This window comes from Anomaloglossus baeobatrachus, chromosome 5, assembly GCF_048569485.1.
Source record: "Anomaloglossus baeobatrachus isolate aAnoBae1 chromosome 5, aAnoBae1.hap1, whole genome shotgun sequence".
NCBI classification, from domain to species: Eukaryota; Metazoa; Chordata; class Amphibia; order Anura; family Aromobatidae; genus Anomaloglossus; species Anomaloglossus baeobatrachus.
The window spans coordinates 471,824,472-471,839,047 of NC_134357.1; the positions used below are offsets into that span (position 1 = coordinate 471,824,472).

At 41.3% G+C, this 14,576-nt stretch overlaps 1 protein-coding gene across 1 annotated transcript in view; it reads right to left on the bottom strand.

Moving 5' to 3' along the window:
* Positions 1-4,001: 4,001 nt before the first annotated feature.
* The window catches only part of B4GALT5 (beta-1,4-galactosyltransferase 5), a 79,443-nt gene continuing 68,868 nt past the window's right edge, over positions 4,002-14,576 (bottom strand). Inside the window, exons 6-9 of the mRNA XM_075350653.1 lie at positions 12,412-12,599; positions 12,190-12,312; positions 11,808-11,909; positions 4,002-8,367 (exon numbers count right to left, since the gene is read on the bottom strand). Coding sequence (XP_075206768.1) covers positions 8,220-8,367; positions 11,808-11,909; positions 12,190-12,312; positions 12,412-12,599 — 561 coding nt within the window. The 3' untranslated portion in view covers positions 4,002-8,219. The remainder of the gene's footprint in view (positions 8,368-11,807; positions 11,910-12,189; positions 12,313-12,411; positions 12,600-14,576) is intronic.

A 14,576-nucleotide genomic window follows, 5' to 3' on the forward strand; every position in this document is an offset into this window, starting at 1 on the left:
CTGGATGGCGCGGCAGGTACGGCTCTACAAAGAGAGATAGGTGAGTATAGGCACATAAACACCAGGAGACCTGACTCCTAGCTCAGGGAACACGAAGATCAGGCCCCGCCCCCTTGGACAATGACCCCCTATATACCCTGTACCTGTGCAACCTCATTTCCTGTTAATGGACGCTGGCCCTTTAAGAAAGGGTCAGTGACCGCGCGCGCGCCCTAATGCGCATGCGCGCCGCCCGAGTGCCAGAAGCCAGGGAAGGAGGCTGCGAGGAGGACGCAGGGGAGCCGGCCAGGTCCAGGGAAGCTGTCGGGCGCCGGGATCGGGGTCCAGGGACCCTGGGACGGACGGGATCCGGTGGCTGGAGAGCGGGGAGCGTGGCAGGTGAGCCGGGGAGCGGGGGTGAGGACCCGGGAAGCGTGACAGTATTATCTGACAGAATTGCAGGGGTGCCAATACTTTTGGCCAGCACTGTATTTATATATTAACTTTCATGTTACTGTGCCACCTAGTGGTTGTATTTCATGTTTACATCCTATATATTTTTTTTGGTGATTTTGGCACTATTGCACATCTGCCTCTTTTCTCTCTCATTTCATATTAATTGTGGTGTTATGTCGTCTTCCTAATAAATGACATTTTTCCGTGTATTAATGTGTTACTTTGTACATTCTTAATGTAGAGGGACTTTTTAGAGATGGAGGTCTTCTTTTGTCTATCATTATTTTGTGCCCGGTTTTGTGTCAGAGGCTTCGAAAGCCTACTCTACATTAATTCATTTTACTAGTTTCTGATTCCACAATTTTGTATTTATTTCTGTCACTGATTTGCCTGAAAACTGTTTTTTTCTCCTTCCTTGACTTATTTAGACATTTCTTCCTCTTTTGGTGTTTATTTTGTATTATTTTTTACCACACTGTCAGCTTCACTTCTGCCTTTTTTTTTACCTATTATTCCCAGACTTTAGAGTTTATAAAATTACGAAGCTGTGAAGGCTGCGCAGAGTAACCTTGTGAATATAGAGTAATATGAGAACAGGCGATGACAAGGAATTGTACATTGTCATGTAAATGGACTTATAGTCTTCTATTGGCACCAGAAAATGATAATTTTATTTTTATAGCGCCAACATATTCCGCAGCACTTTATAATTCAGAGGGGACATATACAGACAATATCAGACATTACAGAGTAAACACATAATTCGCCAGATACCAAGAGGAGTGAGGCCCGTGCTTACAAGCTTACAATCTATGAGGAAATAGGCACAAAAGGTGAATGGTAAAAAGTGCTTGTGTTTTTCTGGTCCGGCCATCAATATAATAAATAGGGGCTTCACATATCGCTGCATGAACCGGTCACCAGCCAGTATGTGTACAAGTACAGGTACAGAGGGCTAGTAACTGCATGGGGGTGTAAACATAAAAAGGTCCAGATTTGGAAGAAAATATTGTAAGGGCAAAATGGGAATAGTTAGATAAGTGAGGTAAGGTGATAGAAAGGTCACGCTTAAAATTATGAATTAAGTTACTTATTCTTGGTAGTGCATTCCAGAGAATTAGTGCAACTTGAGAGAAGTATTTTAGACGGCAATGGGAGGTTCGACTAACAGAGGATGAGACTCTTAGGTCATTAGCGGAATGGAGGGCACGGGTAGGGTGATAGAGATGAAGGAGGAGATGTAGGACATTGCAGAACTGTGGACAGCTTTGAGGGTGAGTGTGATAAGTTTATATTGTACTTTATAGCGGATGGGCAACCAGTGCAATGACTGACACATGGTAGAAGCATTGGTGTAGCAGTTGGAGAGGAATAGTTCATGGCTGCTGCATTCAGGATGGATTGGAGAGGAGAGAGTTTAGTAAGAGGGAGACCGATCAATAGAGATTTGCAACAGTCCACAGAAGAAGGAATAGGAGCGACAGTAAGAGGTTTTGCAGAGTCAATAGTAAGAAAAGGTCGAATTCTAGAGATGTTTTTGAGGTGGAGGTGGCATGAGTGAGCGAGTGATAAGATGTGGGGAGTGAAGGAGAGATCTGAGTCAAATATGACCCCATTGGGCATGCTGCTGGAGAGTAATGGTAGAACCACACACAGAAATGGCAATATTGGGTTTAGGAGAGGGTTAGGAGAAGGAGGAAACAGGAGAAGTTCAGTTTCTGACAGATTCAGTTTTAGATAGAGGGAGGATATGATGTTAGAGACTTTAGACAATCGCTGGTATTTATGTAGTAATGTGTGGGTGATGTCATAAGACAATGTGTACAATTGGGTGTCGTCAGCACACAAATAGTACTGGAAAATTAATCTACTGATGGTTTGTCCAATAGAGGCAGTGTATAGAGAGAAGAGAAGGGGGCCTAGGACTGAATTTTAGGAACCCCCGACAATAAGGGGAAGAGGAGAGGAAAAGGAGGCGGCTAAAGATACAGTGAAGGAGTGGTCAGATAAGTAGGAGGAATAACAGGAGAGAATGGTGTCAATCAGCCCGATAGAGCGGAACATGGTGAGGAGCAGCTGATCCCCAGTGTCGAATGACATAGGCCCCTGAAGCGTATTATAAAGGATGCATGGTTGCACAATTCCATTATAAATTTGCCAATTTTATGTAAAATTGTCTCTGTATTTATTATTTTTGCCTCCCCCTTCATTTTCCTCAGAATAGTTCCCCTCTCCCTTGTTTTCTACTTTGTTACTAATGGTTTTTACCACACAAAAGATCATTTGATTAGTCAGCTGTTAACTACCACAAACAGTTTCCAGAAGATTCTGTCCAGTTTGAGTGGGAAAATAATTTAATTTGATTGGTGGTTACCTGCAATGGGCGGGATGTCGGTAGATTTACAAAGCCTGGCATCATCGCAGTCCGGGCACTTTGAGGGCAGCAAGTCAAGAAGTGTCCCTCCCTCCCTTAATCCTGTCGCAATGTTTATTAGTTGGGTATAGTCACACAGCTAATGCAGGGTGGGCTTGATTCGGGTTATGGTTACAGTAATTCTTATTTAATTTTTATTATTGATAATTTATTTATGGTTTAATTATTATTTATGGAAACAATAATTAAGGCATTGAGGCCTAGTTCACAAATTAATGTCTTGTCTTTTTATTGGCTATTTAAAGCGGTATTCCCATCTCGAAGATCCTATCCCAATATGTATATTATTACACCTACTACATATTGGGATAGGATCTTGGAGATGAGAATAACCCTTTAAGTATGGTAATTGTTGATGGAAAGTGGGCCTTGTGCTACCATGCAGCAGGGAGATGCGGAGTAGTGACCATTAGATTTAGTTGCTAGTATATCATCATTAGACACTTTAGTAAGAGCAGTTTCCGTAGAGTCTAAGGAGTGGAAACCGGATTGAAAAGGATCAACAACAGAATTAGCTGAAGGACAGCATATTAGATGGGACTGGACCAAGCGTTCCAGCAGTTTAGAGACAGGTCTGTAGTTAGCAGCGCAGCTATGGTCTACGGTTGTGTTTTTTTGTAATAGGTGTATACTGGTGTGTTTAAAGCAGGAGGGAAAGACACCAGATGAGAGAGAGAGCGAGAGAGAGGTACTTTAAACATTTGCGGTACCGGCAGGTGCCATCTGTGTTATACAGCCAACCAGCACCTGGAGTTCATAGCAGCAACCAGAGCTATTAACCATTTAAAACCTACTATCAACATCTGACAGTCGGATTTAAATGGACCTTTTGCATTGTGGAACAATTGTTATGACATCCATCAACCCCCCCTCCCTAAATTTCCTTTCCAGAAAGGGTTCCTGCTGATGTCTCTCTTTGCTGCCATTCGGGTGACTCTATAAAGCTGAGCCAGTGAGATGACCAATATTCCAAAATATAGAACAAGCGATCAAATGAACGTAGGTTCGGGTCTTCGAGGAGATTAAAAAATAAAACAATAATAAAAAAATTGTTTAAAAAATATAAAAACAAGGTTTAAAAAATCGAATCACCTCCATTTCAGAAATAAACATATTTATTAACATCATGCCCATAAAAGTCCTATTAATGGAAATATAAAATTATTTGACCCATACAATGAAAAGTCAAAATGACAACATTTTTCAGTCACTGCAATTCTGGCTCCAAAAAATGCAATTTAAAGTGATCAAAATGTCATATGTACCCCAAAATGATATTGATAAAATGTGAGCTTAGCATATAAAAAACACGGCTTTGCAGAGCTCCATTGACAGAATAGTAAAAAAGTTACAGGTTTCAGAATATGGTACCACAAGTCATTTTATTTTTACAAAATTCTGATTTTGTTTTAGTTACCAAGATATTAAAAAAAGAACTTTACAATCTTACTGTCTTGGAGAATCATGTACAATGGACGGTGGAAAAAGAAAACCTAGAAAACAATGATGGATTTTTTTTAATTTCACAGCACTTGGAATGTTTTCATGGTTTTCAGTACTTTACATGATGTAATGAATGGAGTTACTTATAGCTCCATCTCATCTTGCAAGAAAACAAGTCGTCATTACAGTTATGAAAATAGAAATATAAAAAATTATAGTTTTTGAAAGAGAATAAGGAAAGAGGGAAAAAAAAAGGAAAATCAGACATGAAAATCAGACACAAATACCAATTTCCTGAAGATAGGAACCCAAATTTTCTTCTCCCGATTTATAAGCTTTACAAGTTCATTGCTCCAGATTTACCGTCCGCAACCTGTAAGTGCTTTAGAGGCCTTGATGTCCACCTGTGGTCTTCAAAGCACATTGCAATCGTATATGAAGAATTCATTACCAGCGACTGTCAACTAGGGAGCGATAAAACACAACAGCAGATCTGGAGCTAAGCAGCTCAAACACGACTGGTCGAAGGAGTTGGCAGGTGTACGGGTTTGCTACTTATAGTTTACACTAGTGGTGTCACCATCTTTACCGGGTTCAGAAAAATGTGCAAATATGAATTTTGCCAATGACAGAAGCATCCTGGATCGTCATTAGAGCCCCAACTATGATCATAATTGTGAGGAGTCAAAGCTAACGGGGGCCACAAGTCTCTCTGCAGAAGCGTTTCGCATAATACCACTAGAAGCATGAAGATATGCTGTATTTGGTGATTTTGAGGCGCTCCCCAGTTTTTGTTAGGTACAGCAGGGAGAACAGATTTGACAGACGGGTACACAGCTTAATCCTCATTCTGGCTGCAGTCGTAAAATAATTGACTAATTTGCCGCTTATGATCACATTATTTTTAGTCAGAGAACTAGTGGTCTGGACATTAATAATCAGTGAGATCTATTTGACCCTTGAGCCCCCCCGGTAGTTGACTCCAGGGTTTACGATGCTGTTGAGGACAGGCAGATACTTATCCATTATGTAAAACAATCCAGAGGTGTCTGATTGGCTCCAATTTTATTCTTCAACAGAATAACAAATCCAAACATACAACTAATCTCATTAAAGGGGTTGCCCACTACTAGGACAATCCCTTCTGATTCCACATGTTTCCGACCAGGAAAAATTACAAAGCCTATACTCACCTTCCGTTACTGGTGCCGTTTCAGCTGTGGCGGGGCTCAGGTGGGGTTGTGATGTCACGTGAGCCCCATGTCCAATCATCATCGGCTTCAGTCTCTCCACCTTCAGACCAAATGAGTAATCAACAGGAAGTGAGTACTGTAGCTGCATTCATTTCCTGTACATTGCTCTAACTATAACACATGCCTCTATTTATCTGATTGTCTGACAAGCTATAATTCAAGGACAGAGCACTTTTCAGTCTTCTGTTGCTGTAATATTTCACTCTGCATGTAATATTCAATTTGCTTATACTTACAGACTGTATGTTTATCTCATCATTAAGAAAAGACTGGTCAACAAGCAAAGGAAACACAATAAAAACTCTTAAAACTTTGGACTTGATAGCTTAATGTTCACCAAACCTTAGACACAGTGTACATGAAAAAAATACCAGTGGCCACAGAGCAGAAAAGTAGCCCATATGAAATATCTGCCGCTACAAAGCCTCAGAACCCTATTGTACAAAGTATGGGTGGCGTCACATGTGTCCACTGTATACCAGACTTTCTTTGGGGGGCACTGCAGTACCATCCTGAAGCTGCGTATTATGGCTGCACCGGAGATAGGACAAAACTTAACACAAATGGCTTTGTGAATGAGAATTTTACTGAAAAACAGATTCATAAATTAATTCATATAAAAATGTAGAAAGACATCAAATAATAAGAACAGAATATGAAAACATTTTACAATTCAGTGCAAGTCCTCCCACACATTTGTTTTTAGATGCAAATGGAGGGAGCACAATATATGTCCCATAGGAGATGACCCCAATTGCCAAGAAGATCAAATATGGCTTGTTCAAGCATTGAGGGCTCTCCATGAAACTAGTGTCATAAACATTAGAAAATGTAGATTAACCAAATTCTACTACATCCAAGATCCTGCTGATCACTGTTTTTACCTAGAGCTGGGTCCACCCTAATGTCCTACTCCTCCCTACATCCACTGCAAATCTCCTTCTGATTGTTGTGTCTACCCAAATATCCTGATGATCTCTCTATCTAGCCCCAATCTCCTGATGATACCTGCATGTACCTCAAATGTCCTGATGATCTCTACATCTAGCCCCAATCTCCTAATGATCCCTGCATCAGCCTCAAATGTCCTGATGATCTCTACATCCAGCCCTAATCTCCTGATGATATCTGCATCTACCTCAAATTTCCTGATGCTCTCTACATCCAGTCCCAATCTCTTGATGATCCCTGCATCTACCCCAAATGTCTTGATGATCTCTACATCCAGCTGCTGTGTACAGCTAGTTTCTGTGGCATTACCCACCAATATTATACTGCATGTACCAGAAAAATCCTGCTGAGTCCTGTTTTACCCCCTATGTCTTGTTGATCCATGCATCCACCACTTATGTCCTGCTGGTAACTGTGTCTACCTTCATGTTCAGCTGACCCCATCCTGATCATCCTCTACTGCTGGTCTTTGTGTCTACCTTCAATGTCCTGATAAACCCTGCTTGCACCCTGACTAACCTGCTAATCCCAGCATTCACCAGAACCTTTTAACTGCCTCCACCCCAGTATCAACCTGATCCATGTTTCCACCCCAAAAATGCACTACTGATGCTTGTGTCTATCTCCAGTGTCCTACTGGTGCCAACAGCCACTCCCTAATTTCAAGCTGAGTTCTGCCTTTAATCCAATATCCTGCAGATCTCTGAATTCACAACTAATATCCAGAAGATACCTGAATTTAACCCACCATCCTGCTGATCCCCTTTCCTCTCCTGAAGTGTCATTACAGAATTATAATTAAACCTACAACCTAGGCATAACATTTCCCCAGCCAAGTTCAGAGCGGAGGCCATTCCCTTCGTTTTGACAGGTGAAGATAGCGTTGTCCCACTCCGAATAGGAGGACCATTCATCCCGAAAAAGAAAAAAAATAATAAAATAAATCTAGTAATAACATATAACAACAGAGCACATGTGTTCATCTTATATTTCCCATGATTCAGTGCTTGTCAGTCATGAATGGGGACATGTGCTCACACCATGTGCGTGGTGTTTAGAGCCTCCACTATAAAACAGACAGCATATGAAGAATCATGACATCATACCCTGCGTGATGATAAAAGCCCCCTCATCATGTGACTCAATGTAAATGATTGGCGCCTGCCAACACACAAGCATAAGGGAGGCAGCTGTTTGGCATTTCACAGTTGGGGTAAGGTATAAATTCATTGGTCAATGGTCTCATGGAGAAACCAAACCTGATGATTGGAAATGAAGGTGGAGGGGTCAGCACTAGCACCTCACACATAAGTCAGTCCTGGGGGAAGGAACACATGGGGATCGTCATCCATCCATCCACCCAGTAGTAGTAAAATGCACCAATCCATACATTGTACAGCGTGTACAGCGAGAAGACATTAATCGGCTAGTACTGCCCCCAGATGATTTCATGACAATGTTCCTCCTCAGTCCCAATCACTCCAGAAGTAGATAAATAAAATTAATATGGATCCCCTAATACGGTCAGATGTCACCGGATGTTGGGGAAAAAGCAGCAGCGTAACATCCGTGTAAACAGCTGGGGGAATTGTCCATGTTATGGGATTTGATCCAGATATTGCCCAGGTTCTGGAGATCTTTACTCGCACTCATCCTGTCGGCACAGGAATGGAGGGAACGCAGAAGCGATTTCCAGGCCACAGTCAGTAATCGCTCACCATGGCCAGCTCAGGGCTCAGATCAACAGTGATGTTCTTATACAGGAGGTCGTATGTGATATTTGGAGAGTAATTCAGGTTATTGAGGCCGTCCATTTTCTGACGTTCTTTGGATCTTCTCAGCAGACCGTACCTGAGAAGAGATACGTGTCAGTGGCATGGTGGATGAAAACAATGGACACAACTCTGAGCTGCACCTTAGTCTCTATTGTCTATATGCAACCTGGTGTCGACAAGTTTGCAGAGGCACAGTCTCGTGCACAGATTGGGTGCGATTGTGTGCAACATTCTTTAACTTAATACCAAGACCTTAATTTTTAACTGCTGAATATACAGTATAAAGTGAGAACCGCAGATTTATATGATGCCCACAACCAACAGCTGATTCTCCTGCCAACCATACACATGCACATTCACCTCTCCCAGTTGTGCATGTGTTTACAACTGAAAAGATGAGTAAGCAGCTGCAAGATACCTCTGCTGGTGGCTTACCTTCCACGAGGGTAAAATGACTGGCTGAAAATCTTTGACCAACCCTACCCTAATGTGTATTGTGTTTTCAACCTGTAGAAGGCAAGCAGATTTCCTGGTCAAGCAAAAGTGCCATTAAATGAGCACTGACTGACACTTTCAATATACCCTCCTGTACAGGGTCAATGGAAATTGTGCGGAGATGAACAATTCATGAGATATGGCATAATTTCAAAAACAGATTCTATATGGAGAAAAGGATAGGGACGCTAGTTTCACCAATGGATTTAGGTTTGTCATTCAGACTTATAACGCCCCTCACTGTGCCGCCTACCTTTAGTAGAACACTAAGGAGGAAAGGTGCAAAATAGGGTCTTATGTGGTATAAACAGAATAAAGGAGAAAGAGATGGGGGTCCTGGCTTCAAATACAACCAATGACAACATCTGTAAGTAGTTTGTATGTTCTTCCCATGTTTGTGTGGGTTTCAAACAGGTACTCTGGTTCACTCCCACACTACAAAGACCAAACTGATAGAAAATTCAGATTGTGAGCCCCTATGAGGACAGTGATGACCACATCTGTAAAAAACTGTGGAATTAATAGTGATATATAAGTGAATAAAATAAATAAAAATACGCGGTATGCTCCCCTTTTCAAGTTGTGTGATACACAACAAGACATGCACTTGATGATGAAGCAGCTGCTCCAGGTACATGAGTGAATATTATTGAGAGCTGGAGAGACATTTTCCTAGAACAGGGTCATTCCGAAGGATGTACCAATTGTCAAAGAAGATTTCTCTGATCTCCTTGTGGAAAACAGATATGTCATGGCGAGGTTGCACTCATGAATTTTATATTTGGTTGTCATATTTTTGGGTTCAGGTAGTGAGGCTTTATCTGTTTTGTTTGTGTTTGAAAGCCTCTTTTTATCAAATTCTTGGAATATTGTCCTTCAAATCTGTTCTGTAGCGTGTCTGCTTGGGTCAAAAAGTCCATGTCCAAGGTCAGTTTTTTTTCAAATCCCCTTGAATTGGTCCTGCAGTATATGTTCTACTTTCTTGAAGAATGTTTTGGTTACAATAAAATTATTGGAAATGGAAATGGTTAGGTCCAGAAAATCAATATTAGATGGATTGATCACCGTAGAAAAAGGCCCCAGTTGTTGGTGTTGATGTACATTATAAAGGAGTGGGTTTCCTTTCGAAGTATCCCATATAAAAAACAAGTCATCTATATATCTCTTGTGTAGGATGATGCTCCCTGCTCTCCTTTCTCATTGATGATAGCTCAACTACAACTCCTTACACATTGCATAGACAATTCATCAGGTTCCCACATAGCACGCTGACAAGTCCACTCCTTATTAAATCTCAAGAGCTCACTATTCCTAATCCCGTTTTGTTTATATAGCACCTGTTTGTTTCTTTTTTTTTTTCTTGCGTGTAGCATTTCTTTTAAAATTTATTTTAAAAGACGAAACACACATATTTCCTTATATATTTATATACTGTTTAACAAATTAATATGTTGAACTTTGATATGTCATGCGCTTTTTTGGCACCTTTTTTTTCAAACTGCTCAACCCTATACAAGATGACTGTATGTGGCTATGATACTGTGGTTCCTTTCCTGAAAGAGAAGCTTGTAATGGCTTTGAAATGTGTTGCATAAAACCACTTCTCTCTACTGGTGTATCCTGGACCTTCCTTTGGAAAGTCTTCAGCAGCAGCGGAGAGTGAACAAGTCTTCTATCCATTTTCTGTCTGCCTTTAGTAACACATGTAACAAAATGACTGGTGGTGCAGAGCTAACTGATACAAGTGCGGTCCTGTAATAGGCGACACTGGTGTGACAAGTACGATCATGACATTCCTTCTCGCCTAAATTTTCCCCCATCGCCAGGGATTGATCTTGAGAAGAGGAAGGAACTGCAGCAATTCAGCTACGAAGTGTACACCACATAATGTTACAGAGCGGGGTCACTGAGTGCTGAGGAACAGAGAGCAGAAAAATCACCAACGCTCTGCTGACTCCAAACCTCCCCTGGTATTAACAACACAAACACTGCGCCCCGCCAGGAGTTTCCTGTCCGAGCAGTGTCATCAAGCTCTACATCACCAAGCACAATGCCAAGCGTCGTATGGAGTGGTATAACGCCGCCAGCACTGGACTCTGGAGTAAATGTGTTATGTGCAGTGATGAATCACACCTCTCTATCTGGAGTCTGATGGATGAGTCTGGGTTTGGTGAATGTCAGGAGAATGTTGCTTACCTGCCTGCATTATGCTGTAAGCTTGGTAGATGAGGGATAATATTACAGTGTTGTTTTAATAGGGGATAGCATCGGCCCCTTAGTTACAATGAAGGGAAATCTTAATGATTCACCATACAAGACACTGTGGACAATTGCAGCTTCAAGTTTGTGGATTTGGTTTGGGGAAAGCTCTTTTCCGTTCCCAATGGCCCCATGGCCTCAGTGCACAAAGCAAGATCCATAAAGACATGGTTACAGGAGTTTGCTTTGGAAGAACTTGAAAGGAGATTTTGAGCTCGGCTCTCTCCTCCTCCATCAGTGTCTGACCTCACAAATGCTCTTCTGGATGAATGGGCAAAAATTCCCCCAGGCACCACCAAAATCTTGTAGAAAACCTTCCCTGAAGAGTGGAAGCTGTTATAGCTGCACAGGAACCAACTCCATACTAATATCTATGGCTGAAGAATGGGATGTCATAAAAGCTCCCATAGATGTAATGTAGGGGGCACAAACTTTTGACCTTATAGAGTATTTACTGTTTAAGTGGGGAAATGCACAGCTGACAATGATGATTTTAGGTCACAGAATACAGAATTTGTTTACCTAAACATCAGCCTATCATTGCCGCATTCATGCAGGCCAATGATCAGGAACAAACATTTTTGGGGGTCTGATTATTAGCCCATATACAATCTAAGACTGGGTAGAGTTAATACTCTACTGAGGGGCACTCTCAAACCCATAGCCTAAGAGCGACAGTCAATAAGATTGAAATCAGCAGATAGCTGCATGAGACACATATACAGAAAGTAGTATCAGAAAAATAACACTTAGAGCATTTACCGTCCAAGAAACTGAACTTCACCCCGGTGGTGGTGAGGGATGGACTTGTATTTCCCAATATCTCCTTCCGGCCGTGACACTGGGTACCCTGCATTCTGCACCCTGTAGGTAGATGATTGGGGCATCTGTTAGTGTACTAATTATAGTAACTATGACTTATGTCTATGAACTTGTCGAGTTTGGGTCAGAAGATCCACTCCAGTTGCGAAAATCAAGGTTTGTATTCAGACAGTGAATGTTGGTTGTGTAAAACCAGCCTAATTCAGAGTCATCAGTTCCATTGCTCACTAGCAGAGGCAGCAGAGAACGTGAGCATCTGGGAGGAAAAGCTGCGTCTCCCATTAATAAGAGGTCTCAGATAATAGACACCCCATTACATTACCTGTTCCAGAGATCATCATCTTCCCCTCCCCAACCCCAGAATGCGTTGGGAAATCCATTAATGTTCCGAAACTGCTCCACCGTTAGACCACTAACTCCTCCAAAGAAGTCACTGTATGGCAATCTGGGGGAGGGGGGGAGGGAATGTCAGCGTTACATCAGATCTCCTCCATCATCTTTGATGACATTTTCTAGAGCAGTGATCTACATAATGGTGACTTACAGGTACATGTATTTGTCCAACTTGGCAGCAAAATGTCGTGGCATGTTCTGGCAGCCATAATAATTGCGGTCATTCTCTGGAATATGGTCAACATCATGAAATATTAAACAGTCCCAATCGAGATCCTTCATGGCCTCTAGAAAGCCGATATTAAAGAGCATTGCTCGATTAAATGGTTGATTCCCGATCTGAACAAGAAAACATAAAAGAAAAGACATGACAAATGCGAATGGTTCCCATAAGTGCGAGTGATAGCCTGAATCCACTATAGAGCCACAGATGATCACTAAGATTAGGGCATATACCAATACGAATGTACAAGATATGGATTAGACCAATGCTCTATGATTTACAGACTGACAAAGGTAAAAGGTTATCCCTTAATCACTGTGAGATAAGTAAAAAAAACAAACAAAAAACCTTTATTAGACCAATTAATAAATGTATCTTATATATCATACACAACTTACTAAGGAAATTTAAAATCACAATTCGGGACCGATCTGACTGGGAGATACTACCAGTAATCATCAGTGTACGATATGCTACTGATAAAAACTTCCTAGTGGGTAAATCTCATTGTAACTAAGTGTTATCTATCTATCTATCTATCTATCTATCTATCTATACTACCATTTAAGCACCAGGTATCCTTCAAATCAGGTATTGCAGCAGCTGCAGTCCACAACATATGATAATATATTTATACCGTATATATATATATATATATATATATATATAAAAATATACAGTATATACACGGTGTACTAGCTGCCATTTTCATAGTCTTGTTGCCTTAATGACCCTACCAGGCGCAACATATCGAGGAGGCTATGAGAGTTGTATACCAGCCTCGTGCCCCTGATGACGCCAGCAGGGAAAACATGTCGGGGAGGCCATGAGAGCTGTATACCAGCCTTGTTCCCCTGATGACACCAGCAAGGGAAACATGTCGGGGAGGCTATGAGAGCTGTATATCAGCCTTGTTCCCCTGATGATGCCAACAGGGAACACATGTTGGGGAGGCTATAAGAGCTGTAAACCAGCCTCGTTTCCCTGATGACACCAGCAAGGGAAACATGTCAGGAAGGCCATGAGAGCTGCATACCAGCTTCGTTGATCAGATGACAAAAGCAGCGGAAACATGTCGGGGAGGTCATGAGAGCAGTATACCAGCCTTGTTCCCCTAATGATGCCAGCAGGAGGAATATGTCAGGGAGGCTATGAGTGGTGTACACTAGCCTCGTTCCCCTGATGAGGCCAGCAGGCGAAACATGTCGCGGAGGCTGTGTGTCATTTTTAAACATCCTGTATAACTGATCTTCAAAAATCACAAAATGAAGCAAACGTATATTAGTGTTGTGGTCTGCAGCTGCCCCAATAACTGATGAGAATGATACCTGCAGTTTCAGTGCCAGTATATATACAGAATAGTTAGTTACAATGAAATTTAACTCCTGGGGAGTTTCTATAAGTGGCACAGAGTGCACTAATGATTACTAGCAGTACTTTACAGTCAGATCAGTCCCGAATTGTGATTTTAAATTTCCTCAGCAAGATGTGTATGACATAAAAGATAGATTATTATTGGACTAATAAAGGTTATACTTTACTTTATATAATTTCCATTCTTTATAATAATGTAAGATTAGGGGATTTCACCATTTCTGACATGGCTGTTTTAGAAAAAATATATGTACACTACACGAAATGAGAATAATTCTGTGTTGTGCAAAAAAAAAAAATGTATAAATTAATTTGCAAATGGATGTTACCGTTTCCCTTTGTCAACGCGATGCGTTGCTACTTTGGTATTCCTGATTGGAAAGTGTTAGTATGTAGGGACACAACCTCCAATTGGTGACACCCAGTTGTCATTTTATTCAGATATTACTGAATAGCATAGCAGAAGGACAGCACAGTTATACAAATATTCAGAATTATTATATTGGGGGGAATACAAATAATTTGGCAGCCTCATGATAAAGGAAGAAGTCTTGGTGGCTATTCCTGAAATGTGTAACATTAAGGACCAAATATGAGCAGTAAAATAAAGGGAGCGTTTGAAGGAACCCAGCTGCAGTCTATAGGAGAACTGCATCTTGGAAGATTTCTTCACAGGAATGGATCACGAACAACAATGTTAATGTGCTGGTCAATGTGAA